The 14,929-nt window shown below is 43.4% G+C and overlaps 1 protein-coding gene across 1 annotated transcript in view; it reads right to left on the reverse strand.

The window, feature by feature from the left end:
• Positions 1 to 14,929, reverse strand: part of CMTM8 (CKLF like MARVEL transmembrane domain containing 8) — a 50,190-nt gene that overhangs the window by 6,098 nt on the left and 29,163 nt on the right. Inside the window, exons 2-3 of the mRNA XM_035129927.2 lie at positions 3,315 to 3,488; positions 1,073 to 1,189 (exon numbers count right to left, since the gene is read on the reverse strand). Of these exons, the coding sequence (XP_034985818.1) occupies positions 1,073 to 1,189; positions 3,315 to 3,488 (291 nt within the window). The remainder of the gene's footprint in view (positions 1 to 1,072; positions 1,190 to 3,314; positions 3,489 to 14,929) is intronic.

Here is a 14,929-nt window from a genome sequence, read left to right on the forward strand (position 1 = left end):
AGAAATACCTCAAGGTCATATGTAAGAAGGTTGTTCTAACCGGAATGGAGGCACCAAGCACCGCACCATTCATCCGTGTGCCAAGAGTGTAATAATTACACACAAGTAAGACCCATCAAGAGAAATACAAACTTAAACAACCTACTTGCTTTGTCTAATTCCACTGTCAAAACAAGCTACCTTTGTGCATAGTCATAAAAAGGGGGAACAGGATCGCACCTGCTAACCACATCCCTGGGCCCCTGCACTCAGAACCAAAGCTCTGTAGAACAGCACCCACTTATAGATGCATGTGCATCGAGCACCTGTATCATCAGGAAGGCAGAACGCATAGGATTCCTGATCACACAGAGAACCAATGCACATGCACCCTTCTTCAAACTTTTGTTGCATATGCAGAGCCGAGACAACAAAGCAACACTGGGAGAGCAGGCAGAGTCTTCCACCCTCCTGATGAGCTTTCTTTGTGCATGGAGGCACTTGTGAAATGGGCCTGCGGAGAGCTTTTTTTTTTAACCACCTATATTCATTTATTTTGAAAATTCAGAGACCATTTATGTATTATATAATTTGTGAAATTTACGCAAAGCTGCCCATGAGCACTTTTACAGGTGGAAAGGGAGGACGAAAAGGTTACTTAAAGAAATAAATAAAAATAAGGAAGATGCTGCGCCAGTCTCTTTATTATGGTATCAACAATACTTATGTACAGTGGCACCTTGACTTATGAAGACAATCCGTTCCGTGGCCGTCTTCGTAAGTCGAGGTTTTTGGATGGCGAAGCGCAGCTTTGGCACATGTGCGAAGTGCGATTTCGCGCCTCTGCGCATGGGCCGACCGCGCACGCGCGGCGAAAAAACTTCTGGAGGTTGCCGACTTCAGAAGTCGAAACCTTCAGAAGTCGAAGCGTTCGAATGTCGAGGTATGACTGTATCTAGGTTACCCCACTTTCAACCTGCACCAATTTAATACCTCGTTCCTGAATATTTGTTGGAACGCATAAACAACTTCCTCCGCCCACTTCCATATTTTGAGAACTATTCATGATTCAACGATTTAAAAACTAACTTACTGAAGAAGCTGCCCAGCTGTTGTAGTTGTGGCTGTCCAATTCCTTGGTGACGGCACACGCGTCTACAATGGCAGCAATGAAGTACAAAAGAAAGGCACTCCCGTTAAAACACAGGCCCTGTAGGGAGGGGAAAGAAAGACAAGAGGGTAGGTTTTTTTCTCCATATACAGTGTTCTATAGATGCTTCCTATCCAACTGGAAGCAATGCGAATAACATTGAGAGACACCCCTGACCACCGGTCCTGTTAGCTAGGGATGATGGGAGTTGTAGTCCCAAAACATTTGGAGGGCTGAGTTTGCCTATGCCTGATCTAGTCCAACCCCTGCAATGCAGAAGGCCATCCAACCTCTGCTTAAAAACCTACCAATGAAGGTTTTAAACCTCCAGTGGAGGTCCGCAACGCCAAAGAGTAACAAAGAATGTTCTGCAAGGAGAATGGACAAGGAGGAAGAATGTCACATTCCTCCTTAAAGTAAGTGTGACGGGAACAACTTATTACTGTACCTTCCAGAAAAATCAAATGTTTACAATTCACACGGGCTTCCCTGTTCACTTAGGTGAGAGGGGCAGTTTTACACCTACATCACTACCACTGTGTGCTGGTTGGGTTTCTCGAGTGTGGCCAACAGAACACAACTGTATCCATTCTTTCAAGGATGTCAGATCTCCCACTCTCAAGCAGCCCCTCTCTGGTATGCTTTGTGTTTGATTTTGTACGTCAGCTGTTCATCACTTGAATTCATAGGCATGTCAAGACATGGAGTTGTCCAATTCCCCAAAGGGCTTATCCCGTCTACTGCACTCTTCCAAGAACTCAAGGAAGATTTTGCAGTTAGAACTGGCTGTCCATGGGGTAACCCTCCTGCCCCTTCTTCTTCTTCTTCTTCATGCTTCAATCAGAGATTAATATTCCATCCACACAAGGACAGCTCAGGCTTCTTCCCCTTTTAAGTGGCTTGAAATCAAGAGGGCTTTTGAGACACACAAGTTCTGGGAGCCCTCCCTGCCACCCCATTTCTGCCAGACAGTAAAGGAAGAAATGTCCTCCCCAAATTCCAAACACTTTATACCTGTCTTCTTTTAAGGTCTTTGAGCTTGATTATCTCTGCTTATGTACACGCTTGGCTTCTGATTTGTGGGGAATTATTATTCTTTGTCATTTTCTCTCCTGCTGGTAACGTTTTCTGTTTAAATTATTTTGTGTGTTGCTATTAAAGCTTCCTTTTTTATTATGCATTTTGAAACTTTATTCTTTTTAATTCCCCCTCCCCCTTTGAGTTATTTATAGAGGGATATTACCACCTCTGTTTTCATTTGAAATAAACCCAAGGCTTTCTTTTAAAGCCAGAACTCACAGGAACTCAGTTCCAGCACCTCTCAGCTGGGCTCCATTGCCATTATAAGAGAACAAGGGAGCTCTGGCACCTCTTTTTCGAGAAAAATAGCACTGAATAAACCCATGTCATTTTTTCAGTGCAGGACTGCTCCTTTGTCTCTATCCTTTGTCTGTCCTCACCAAACTTGCTATTGCCTCGGCCCAATATACCTGAAGGAGCGTCTCCAGCCCCATCGTTCTGTCCGGACACTGAGGTCCAGCTGTGAGGGCCTTCTGGCAGTTCCCTCCCTGCGAGAAGTGAGGTTACAGGGAACCAGGCAGAGGGCCTTCTCGGCTGTAGTGCCCGCCCTGTGGAATGCCCTCCCATCAGATGTCAAGGAAATAAACAACTATCTGACTTTTAGAAGACATCTGAAAGCAGCCCTGTTTAGGAAAGTTTTTAATGTTTGATGTTTTACTGTATCCTGTTTTTAATATTCTGTTGGGAGCCACCTAGAGTGTCTGGGGAAACCCAGCCAGATGGGTGAGGTATACATATATTATTATTATTATTATTATTATTATTATTATTATTATTATTGTCCAATACTGAAAAATTGAGGGGATATTTGTTAAAAGAGAACTTCGCCGTGTGTATAGGGGCTCAAGCACCTATGTTGACTCTTTCTGGTTTTTGGACTTTTTAAAAGAAAGAGGTAGCGGTCAAGGTTGAGAAGCTGAGGAGAAAACCCTGCTTGGTCCTCAGTCTTGTGTAACAATAACCCCTCCAATGAAGTGAATGGAAGGTTTTCTTGAGGGTGGGGAGCTTGGTGCACCCACAGGAATTTCCTATATGCATAATGATATGCTGTTATCATGACATACCCGTGCTCCCTTTTCCAACATAGATGAAAGCTGATACTCACAACAGTGGTCCATGGCACTTGGGGGATCCGAGTGTACGTCATTGTCATGTAGATGATTAGGAAGAACAACGTAAGGACCCAGTAAAACACAGCCACAAACATTACCCAGCCGAAGACAGGATACAGGAAATATTCTGTTCCAGCAATCAGCGTCCATACCAACAACCCCAACACCTGCAAATATGCAAAGAAAACAGGATAGTGTTACCCAGATGGAAGGCATGACATGTACAAAATATTGTTCTGCTTCATGAAAATGGGTTACTGGAATAGAAGGCCAACTCTAAGCAATTATTTGCTGGCACAGAAATCACAGAACATGACCACAAGGACGGGATAGAGCTCCTATCCTGTTAATGGGAATTAGGTTTGACTTTGCGTAGTTAGGATTTTACCCCATTTAGGTCTATCGTAAGAGGCATTTCTATACAAAAAGGGTTCGTACAAATGTTAGCGTAGCAGATTTGTTTCCAAAGCAATTTAAATAATATTTCACAGCAAAAAAACCACATCCATAGTTAAACAAGAGGCAATTTCAGTAGACAGACTGCTTGTATCGTCTAAAATAATGAAAGCTAGACAAAACATCAGGTAAACAGCTCTATAGTAAGGTAGGATAACAAAAAAAAAAGTTTGGAATCCTTTAGTGAGAGCTTCGTTTTGTCAACTCAGCAGAGACTCTACATTCAAAGTAATGTATGGAATCGTCTACTCTCTTCCTGGCTATGACCTTGAGGAAAATGTAAGTCTGAATAGCTTTAATCTATCTTTCCGAATCAGTAGGATTATATCAGTTCCAAATGCCCATATTTAACAGGCCTTAAAACCAAAAATTACATACATTTTCATATTGTAGAAAGAGGGGAAGCTGTTTTACTTTGGCTTAATTAAGGACCTACTATTATATTATTATTTGAGCGTTGCTCTGGATATATCCAAATGCAATGCTAACTTACACTGCAATAATAGAATTTTAGGAATATTTCACATCCTACATACATGTTCATTTTTCTTAATTCTAATTAACGCTTAAGAGGAACAACAGAAAGGGGCTACTATACTTTCAGGCACGCTTATCCACACTCTTAAATCTTAGATTTGTTCATTTATATGTAGGAGTATTTTATGCAAATGAAAAGCCTTTTAAATAACTGACGGGTGATTCCTTTAATTTGATAACAGTCCATATTAATATTCATTGTTGTATTTTTATATAGGTTGCCATCAGTTGCCAACTATCATTTCTAGAACCATTCAGCTTCTTCTGCCACTGGAGGTCACCATTGTTCTACACAGAAATGTGTCTTCTGCAGTACAGTATTAAAGCAGTTTCTAAAAACAGATGATAGAATTTTTGGTTGTGATTTTTGCCTGGATCAAACTTCCAGTGGTAAACATTGAGTTATCCAATTCTTCACATCTTCCTTAATGATCCATAACTATAATTTCTAATTAATCTAGAATAGTACCTAGTTAAAGTAGTTCTAACTGCCACAGCCACATAAGGGTGCAACAGCTTTTCTTTTCTCTTGCATTAAAAACAGTTGTGAGCTTGACTGTAGCTTTTTCTTTCCCAAGATGCTAGCTTTGCTTTCACTGGTCTAGTTTTCTCATTGGTCCAGTTGCAGATTTTAACATTGGCTCCTGTCACAGAGGAGGCGTTGTGACTACTCTAGAGTAACGACTCTCCACGCCGTTGCCTTTTCATGCTTTTATTATGTGCAGGCTTTTTTTAGTGCTAGACCTGTACAGGATACATGTTTTCAGTCTGACCCAGAACCCTGGAATGGAGGTTCCCGCGTTTTCTTCCAACATAAGAGCCGGGGCACTCCAAATCTCCTCCCCCGTTTCCTCCGGCGTAATTCCGGAACCGGAGGGAAGAAGGCTCTCCTTTCCATGTTTTCCTTCTCCCCCTCTTCCCCCTCTCTCTCTTCCTGTCTCACGTGCAGCAGAGGCCCTGTCCCCTTCTTCCTCCTCCCTCGCTGGACTCTTCCCCCTCGCCGCTGACGCTGGTTCTGGTGGAGGAACTACTCCTCAGGATGGAAGGGGGGGTGTCTGTGTACCTTTTGTCCCTTACAGCTCCCTAAATGGAAAAAAATTAAAAATGATGCTTTGCCGGGACGCGGGTGGCGCTGTGGGTTAAACCACAGAGCCTAGGGCTTGCCGATCAGAAGGTCGGCGGTTCGAATTCCCGCCATGGGGTGAGCTCCCGTTGCTCGGTCCCAGCTCCTGCCAACCTAGCAGTTTGAAAGCACGTCAAAGTGCAAGTAGATAAATAGGTACCACTACAGCGGGAAGGTAAACGGTGTTTCCGTGTGCTGCTCTGGTTTGCCAGAAGCAGCTTTGTCATGCTGGCCACATGACCTGGAAGCTGTACATCGGCTGTCTTGGCCAATAACGTGAGATGAGCACCGCAACCCCAGAGTCGGTCACGACTGGACCTAATGGTCAGGGGTCCCTTTACCTTTACCTTTAAGTTGGCAGCCAGACTCCTATCTTGGTACACGTTTTGCTTTCCCTTCCTCTTTTAACTTAACCATTGCTTAGAGGTAACCTGTCTACATAGGTTAATAACTGCTCATTATTTATTTTTGGCTTGAGAATCCAGCAAGCAAGGCGACAAGAAGAAATCACAACATATTCTACAAACCACGAAAGGGGCAAAGGGCTTGTAACACAGAGGACAAGCAGGATATTATGAGGCAGGCTTGCCTAATAGTGGTAGTCAACTTTTTTGACATACCAAACTAGTAAATAATGAATGGGTTGTTCTGGTAAGTCCCCTAGATGTCTCTTGATCAGTGTGTGTGTGTGTGTGTGTGTGTGTGTGTGTGTGTGTGTGTGTGTGTGTGTGTGTGTGTGTTACAGCCTCATATATTTTCTTAGCTGGCTGGGCCTGTGAATATTTAAATCAATTTGCCGGAGACATTTTTAACACTGTGGAAATGCTGTATTTCACACAAGTATACAGATATGGATTGAGCATAAGTCATCAGTCAACAGCCAGCCTGACCTTTTCGAAATTCTAATCAAGAAGTGTAATGTTGTTTTGGAGTTTTGTCAGGCTCAATAAAATACAGTGTTCAGCTTTCCTGAAACAGCTGAAAATGTCAAACACCCCTGAACCCATTATATCTCAAAGCTGAGACCAAAATTAATGAAGTGTGCCTCAAAGCTCACACGGAGCCTAGAAGAACATCTTGTTGGCCATCTTTATCAGGAAAAAAAAAGTTTTTGTCATGGATGAGGACTAGAAATATTCCTTCCTTATTTCAGAGAATCATAGAATGGTAGAGTTGGAAGGGACCTCTATGATCATCTAGTCCAACCCCCTGCAATGCAGGAATCTTTTGCCCAACATGGGGCTTGAACCCACAACCTTGAGATTAAGAGCCTCACATTCTACCAACTGAGCTATCCCAGAGCTTTTATGAATCTTTTCCCATAAGGCATCTCAAAGTGATTTGCAATGTAACTAAAAGAGCAGTCCTACATGGAAAGGGGATGGCATAGCCATGTCAGATGAAACATCAATCAAAAGCACTGCCAGCCTCACACGTGGGGAGGAATCTTTCCTTTCTTCTCCCTTTTAAAGAGACATTGGTCACCATTTGTAAGTATTGAAAGTAAGTATGTCAACTGGTGCCCTTGCTCTCTTTCATGGTGTGATGTCAGGCAAACAGAGGAGGGGTTTTGCATTCTGCATATCCAGAGCCCCTCCATAGATTTTTTGCCTGGTCCAAAAGAGAGTGTGGTCTCATTCACATAATGGCCTGGTACAGATTTCAATTTCCCCAGTTCAATAATTTTGGTTTGTTGGAATGGGAGTGAGTCATGAGATGAGGTGCTCCCCCTTCTCTCACACACCTGCCTTGAGAGGATACTTTCTGTTTGGTTAAACTACAGTTTCCCATGGTTCCTGCAAACCATGGTTTGCAGTCCTGGTTTTGGACGTCACCATTTGTTGGGCCAAGTAGGTTTCAGATGCACCAGGTCATTGCATCTATGAAACACCCTGTCTTCAGAAGCAACAAGATGCAACTTGCTATCTCTTGATCTAATCTGCTTCATAAAGCTACTACAATGATAAAATGGGAATACATCCTATAGGCTCCTCTGCATTTCTTAGGTGGAGGGTTCGTTTACTGAACGATCTCAGAAGTCATCACAATTACAAGTTGGAGAGAAAGTTAGTAACACAATAAAGAACTTTCATGTCCATAAACCTGCTATTCTTGAACCTCTGCCTAGATATTTCTTTATGAAGGAAAGAGCAAGTTTGTAACAGCATATAAAGGATATGATGCATACAAATCTATTGCTGGTGTGATAGTTTCTAATCCTTGATTTGTTATAGCAGTGTTGGATCCTGTTAACACATAACTCTCCCCCGCAAAAAAACCACCCCATAAACACCCCAAAAAGGTTTATGTTTTCGGACTTTATTCTAACATAGAACTTGGATAATCAAATACATGTGGACTATATTTCAGAGATCCATTGTGAAAAATAGCTGTGAGCGATCACTTGTTTAACCTTTGTTGCCAGCAACGCATACATTGATGAAATAGGAACATCTTTGTGCAACAGAATAAATGGACAAAAATCAGGCATTACATATGGCAAAGCTCAAAAACCTAGTGGTGCAGCAATAAAACTGCTTGCACATTTGCAGAGCTAAGCAGGGTTCAGTATGGATTCAAATTGGATGTGTTGAGATTCCAGCATTGCAGAGGTTTGGACTAGATGACCCCCGTGCCCTTTCCAACTCTACAATTCTATGACATGCTGTAGCAGACTTGAAAGCAGCTGTGCTTCAACACAAGGGTATTTAAGGAAGATAAGCTCCAAAGTTGGAATTCATGTGCACTGTTAGACTTGGGCTCAAGACAGGGAGCAGCTGGCTGACTACAGGAAGCAATTGTCTCAATCTAGACTTGTACACACAATATTCATCTGGCTTTGCAAATTCATCGCTGGTTGGATGGTGGGTTGCACCAACACGGTTTGGATCTTTTATTCATTTTGACTAATTCTCCTTATCATTTATGCCCTGCATAATAAAGTGACAGACACATGCACCTCATTGTCTTGCCGGGCCCCCTGGCTTCACTTTGTAATAATTTCTCCCCACTTTCTGCTCTGCTTTGCTTAGTACCAGTGTGGTGTAGTGGTTGAGAGCGGTAGACTTGTAATCTGGTGAACCGGGTTCCGTCTCCACTCCTCCACATGCAGCTGCTGGGTGACCTTGGGCTAGTCACACTTCTCTGAAGTCTCTCAGCCCCACTCACCTCACAGAGTGTTTGTTGTGGGGGAGGAAGGGAAAGGAGAATGTTAGCCGCTTTGAGACTCCTTCGGGTAGTGATAAAGCGGGATATCAAATCCAAACTCTTCTACTCATGACTATACTGTACCTAACCCGTCAGCTAAGAACATGTCATGTAACTGTCAAAGGGGGCACTGGCCCAGGATGGCATGTGCCACAATAAGACTGCTAAGTCTTTTAGATGTCATAGACTCATAGAGTAGGAAGGGACCCCAGGGGTCATCTAGTCCAACCCCCTGCAATGCAGGAATCTCAGCTAAAGCACCCACAACAGATGGCCATCCAACCTCTGCTTAAAAACCTCCAGGGAGGCTCTTTCTTCTCAAAGAAGACTTTTCATTGGTTTAACATGCACCCTTCTAAACTATAATAAACATATTCCTGTTTCTCAATGGAAAGCTGTGACACATTAGTGGGTTTTTTTTATATGTTCCAGTACTTTTCGTACCCAATTAAGAATGTTTGTTTCCTACAGTGGAGTACAATGCAAGATCACAGATCCACTGGGGAGAAAAGACTCTGGTTTTCCTTCTTCAAGCCTTGTCCCAGTTTGCTTCTGGCAGAATATCAGAAAGCCAAGGCCTCCATCCTTGCAAGGATCTCAGCTTGACCTTACACAAAAGGGACTGTCTGCTCCGTTCTCTTACAATTGTGACATAATCAGATCAAAGAAACACAGCTTTCCTCTCTCCCCACCCCCTTCCATCCTCCTTGCTGAAATGAATCTCCTTGAAATCTTCACTGGCACCAGTATTGTTCTTCAGCACACACCAAAGCATACTTAGGTTTCACGAGAACAAATGGGTCTGAATTTCACTGAACTGCAGATAAAATCTGGACTCCCTAAGTAGCAGCAGCTACCGGTAGTGCAAAATGCAAATAGATGGAAACTCACTTGGACAAAGGTACTCTGAGTATCTCCAGCTGTTACGTTGATGACACGTCCAAATACAACTGAGTTCAATAGCAGTTAAAGGTAAAGGGACCCCTGACCATTAGGTCCAGTCGTGACCGACTCTGGGGTTGCGTGCTCATCTCGCATTATTGGCCGAGGGAGCCGGCGTACAGCTTCCAGGTCATGTGGCCAGCATGACAAAGCCACTTCTGGCGAACCAGAGCAGTGCACGGAAACGCCGTTTACCTTCCCGCTGTAGCGGTTCCTATTTATCTACTTGCATTTTGACGTGCTTTCGAACTGCTAGGTTGGCAGGAGCTGGGACCAAGCAACGGGAGCTCACCCTGTCACAGGGATTCGAACCGCTGACCTTCTGATCAGCAAGCCCTAGGCTCAGTGGTTTAACCACAGCGCCACCTGGGTCACTAGCAGTTAATACAGCTAAAACTCTACTGCAGGATCAAGAAGTATTTTTTCTTGAGGGCTACATTCCCTCAAGAGCAGGGCCGGCTCTAGGCCCGTCTCCGGTGGCGTGGGGCGCCAGACCGCCAGTCCCCCAGGGGCGCTGCTGCGCCCGCTGAGAGGCGCGGCTGAGGCTGTCCCAGGTGCGCCTCCGCTGTTCAGCGGCTTCAGGCCGCTTTCCAGAGGCGCGTGGGCCTGGGGCCGCCTCCGCCGCACGCAGGGGCATCGCAACAGGGGGCAGGCAGCGCCCCCTGGCCCAGGGCCAGCCCTATGGCAGGCTAGGTGGCGCAGTGCAGCTACGCCGGGGGCTGCTGCGCTGCGCACGGCGCCCGCTGCACTGTGAAACGGGGCGGGGGGGCGCCGGAGGGATCCGTTGCACCACAGCGCCCAGCACTGGGCATGCTTAAGACGGCCCTGCTCAAGGGCAATATGTTAGGGGATGCATACTGGTGGTGGGAAGAACCAGAGACAAAGGTGTTGTGGATTAAACTAATTCAAAATAAAGGATGCGCTGCTTCAAACTTCATCATGACAACCTCAAATTAGAACTCCTAGGCTTATGCAAGTTTATTCAGAAGTAAGCCCCACCAGGTTTGGTAAATTTGCTCTCAAATGGGTAGAGAAAATATTATTTCAGTACCAGAGACCAACACAGCTATTGTTCTGGAAAGCAAGTGAAAGTAATTCTGCTCTGACTTTGATGTGTTTATATATCTACACACACACACACACACACACACACACACACACACACACACGGCAGGAACTTACAAGTCTGTTCTCAGAGAACTGGCAAAAGCCTCTCTTACCCAAACCATACAACCAGGGAAATGTTGTGGTTTTTTTAAAAAGAGCAATTATTATTTTTAAATGAAATACTGTCCCTTGTAATTGTTCTGAAACAAAAAAAGGCAGAAAAGACACTTTCATGAGCCAGATCTTTTAATAGGTAAGCTACCAAAATGTGGGTCACAGCTGTGGGAACTCTTATGGTATAAACCAGAGGTTTTCAACCTCTTTGAGTCCATGGCTCACTTGACCAACTACCATTCTTCCTGCAGCACCCATGTGGGGCTCAGGAGCCCAGTTATGTCACCCCTTGCCTGCAGAGCCAGTAACCTCTCTTTCACCCTTTTTCAAACACCTTCCTTTGCTGAGTGTTCCCTCAGCCTCCTCTCCCCTTTCCTTGGGAGTCCTTGGGCAGCGACTGCCGCAACAAATAGCTGTCCAAGCCTTTGGGAAGCAGAGACAGGAGAGGGCATCAGAAGAGGGATGGAAGGAAAGAAAGAGGCAGAGAGGCTAGTGTTGCCCGTGGCACCCCTGACCATCATTCAAGGCACCCCAGGGTGCTATGGCACACCGGTTGAAAAGCACTCCTATGGACCAACAACTCTGATGCCGCATTTCTTTCCTCAACCAAATCTAATTTTAAAATATGGAATAACTTTTCTCAGAAGCTGGCGCCAGGTTCATCCCCCTCGTCTTCCACACTAACAAAGGAGCTTGCAGAGAACTAGCCATATTCCACCATAAACTTATCAATTAAGGGGCTGTATCTTGTCAACTGGCTCAAAGCTGGGTACATAACTTCATAAAACCAGGGAGCAGTCTTACAAAAACAAATGAAGACCTTCACTGTTTCAACTTGCTTTTACGGTACTTTGTTTTCCAATGTACCGAATTTTTCTGTGTATAAGATGGTGGTTTTTATTATTTATTTATTTATTTATTATTGGGCAACACCCCCCCAAAAAAGCTCACAATTCTGGGCAATCTCCCCCCATTTCCTTAATTTGGTGTCCCCAAAAAATAGGGGTCGTCTTATACACAGGCGTGTGTGTCATATACACGAACAAATACGGTATTTCATATCAATAAAAGCAAATGGTGAACGCAATCAATAAAAGCAAATCCGCGAACAGGTTTTTATTCTGAAACTGGCCTAGAGAGACAAGTTTGAGAACTACTTTGCTAGAAAGATGTCTGGTCCTGCGGAAGCCTCTTTCTGATCTCACTTCCAAGTACATTTACATGGATGCACATCTCATCCTGTTTCTCAGTAGTTTGATTGTTTTCATTCCATTTCCCTTTTGCTTTGAAATGAGCTGCTTTAGGGACCCTTTGTAAGAGCCAAAAAGCAGTACAATATATTTTAAAAGTTTATAAATAAATGAATTCCAATTCCTGGGACTTACACTTTCAACTAAACAGGATGAGGGCCAGGCTGTCAACCTATGAGAGACTTAAAACATTTCATATGCCACATGAAAAAAACAATGTGTGGAATGTAAAATACTAAAGTATGTCCTTTGTGTTAGCAATTGCATAAAATATTCCATTTGAAAAAGAAACTGGGATTTGTTTTTTTTTACTTCAGTCCTAAAATTTGCCCTTTAATATTAAAAGGTTTTATTTACATTGCTATATTGTTTAAATGCAAATACACCGTTAATGAAGAGTTTTTTTAAATGGCTGCAGATTTAATATCCCATTGTATTACTGAGCCAGTGCTATGCCTAAATAATATCTGAGTGACATCCCCCCCTCCCCTGGCCCCGGTTTCTTTTCTGTTGAGGAATGTTTAACAGTGGCTGTTAATAACTCCTGACCAAAGATTTATTTACATTGGTTTGTTTGTTTAAAGAGTTTCTAACCATTGCAAAAGAACAATGCTGTATACATCTGCTTCATTAATAGTGGCAAGCTTTTTTGTTGTTTTTGAATCTCCACCTTCCTGCTACACCATCTATATATAGCTGGCACCATCATTGTTTTCTGTGAATCTGTTTTTACCATGAGAAAAAGCTTTTCCTAACACTTGTTAGAAACAAAATTTGCATTGACTCCTGTTGCAATAAAAGCTGAACATCTAAACAAGGCAGAGACAAAATGGAAACATGGTCCAACCAGACAACAGATGTATTAACATCTTCTCAAAGAAACCATTTAAGAACAATTCTAAATGTTTGTACTGTGCATCTTATTTATGACATTTGCATGCTGCATCACAAGTTTTCTTGGCAGCTTACAAGAAATAAGTATGAAAACAATTTGAATGCAAAATGAAACATGAATACATAAACTGAAAAGTGAGATAAATGCAACAAGAAAACAAAAGTCAATCCACAACCTCAAAGTTAAAAACAAAACAAAAAACAAATTCTAAATCCCTTCTGCAAGACTATTGATGCTTTTAAGTTAGAAGACTGGAACCTTCATTTATGCTTGTGAAGTAAAGTACTTTCAGCTACTCTGCATAATCCAACAGAAGCGTGAACATTCTCCTCTAGACAATTTGGAGCAAAACACATTCAGGGTAGACCAAGGCTCTCTTAACAGTTAAGCAGTATTTTCAAGCAGTGCAAACATTAACTTCTCAAACACCATAGAATCATAGAGTATGAAGGGACCCAAGGGTCATCTAGTCCAACCACCTGCAATGCAGGAATCTCAGCTAAAGCATCCCTGAAAGATGGCCATCCTACCTCTGTTTAAAAACCTCGATGGAAGGAGAGCCCACCACCTCTCGTGGGAGTCTGTTCCACTGCCAAACAGCTCTTACGGTCAGAAGGTTTTTCAAATGTTTAATTGGAATCTCCTTTCTTGTAACATGAAGCCACTGGTTCGAGTCCTACCCTCCAGAGCAGGAGAAAAGAAACATGCTGCCTCCTCCATGTGACAGCCCTTGAGATATTTGAAGGTGGCTATCATATCTCCTCTCAGTCTCCTCTTTTCCAGGCTAAACATACCCAGCTCCTTCAAGCACTCTTCATAAGGCTTAGTTTTCAGACCCTTGATCTTGCACACGTTCCAGCTTGTCAACATCCTTTTTAAATTATGGTGCCCAGAACTGGACACGGTATTCCAAGTGTGGTCTGACTAAGGCAGAATAGAGTGGTGCTATTACTTCCCTTGATCTGGACGCTATCCTTCTGTTGGTGCCGCCTAGAATAGTGTTAGCTTTTTTTTTGCTGCTGCATCAAAACTGTAACCCAATGGGCAAATTTGGAAACAAATTATTTTGCCTATGGAACAAGCAGCGTGAACTTGGGCACTGCCTGTCAGAGCAGAGCCCCAATCTATGTCCAGCTCTCCTGTTTTCCTCAACTCAAATTTCCAGCCAATTCTGATGAACCCTAAAAATTATGGACTTCATATTGCTCTAGGATACAGTGGTACCTCAGTTTAAGTACACAATTGGTTCCGGAAGTCTGTACTTAACCTGAAGCGTACTTAACCTGAAGCAAACTTTCCCATTGAAAGTAATGGAAAGTGGATTAATCCGTTCCAGACTGTCCATGGAGTACTTAACCTGAAGCGTACTTAACCTGAAGCGAACTTTCTCATTGAAAGTAATGGAAAGTGGATTAATCCATTCCAGATGGGTCCACAGAGTACTTAAACTTAAAGTACTCAAACCGAAGCGTACTTAAACCAAGGTATGACTGTACACATAAGAAAAGCCTGCTGGATCAGGCAAACCACATGCCTATGGGAAGCCCGCAAGCAGGACAGCATTATTCCCATCTACAATTCCCAGCAAATGGTATTCAAGGCCAACTGCCTCAGGCAGCAAAGAAGCCCCGATACACATACCTTTCATGAATTTGTCTAATCCTCTTCTAAACGCAGCCAAGATGGCGGACATCACTGGCTCCTCTGGGAGCAAATGCTATAGTTCAACTATGCCCTGAGCAAAGTAATTTCTTTCATCTGTCCAGAGTCTCCCAAAGTTTAGCTTTGTTTAATGCCACAGAGTTCTTGTATATTTTGAGAGGAACAAACACTTTTTCCCATCCGCTTTCCCAGCACTGTTTGTCGTTTTATTGCACAGTCCTTGGAGAGGTAAAACGCATTCCTTTCAGGTCAAAAGAGGAGCCATAATTGAGGCCTGTGCACAGAACTCTCTCTCTTGATACACACCCACACAGG

This window comes from Zootoca vivipara, chromosome 12 (genome assembly GCF_963506605.1).
Source record: "Zootoca vivipara chromosome 12, rZooViv1.1, whole genome shotgun sequence".
NCBI lineage: Eukaryota > Metazoa > Chordata > Lepidosauria > Squamata > Lacertidae > Zootoca > Zootoca vivipara.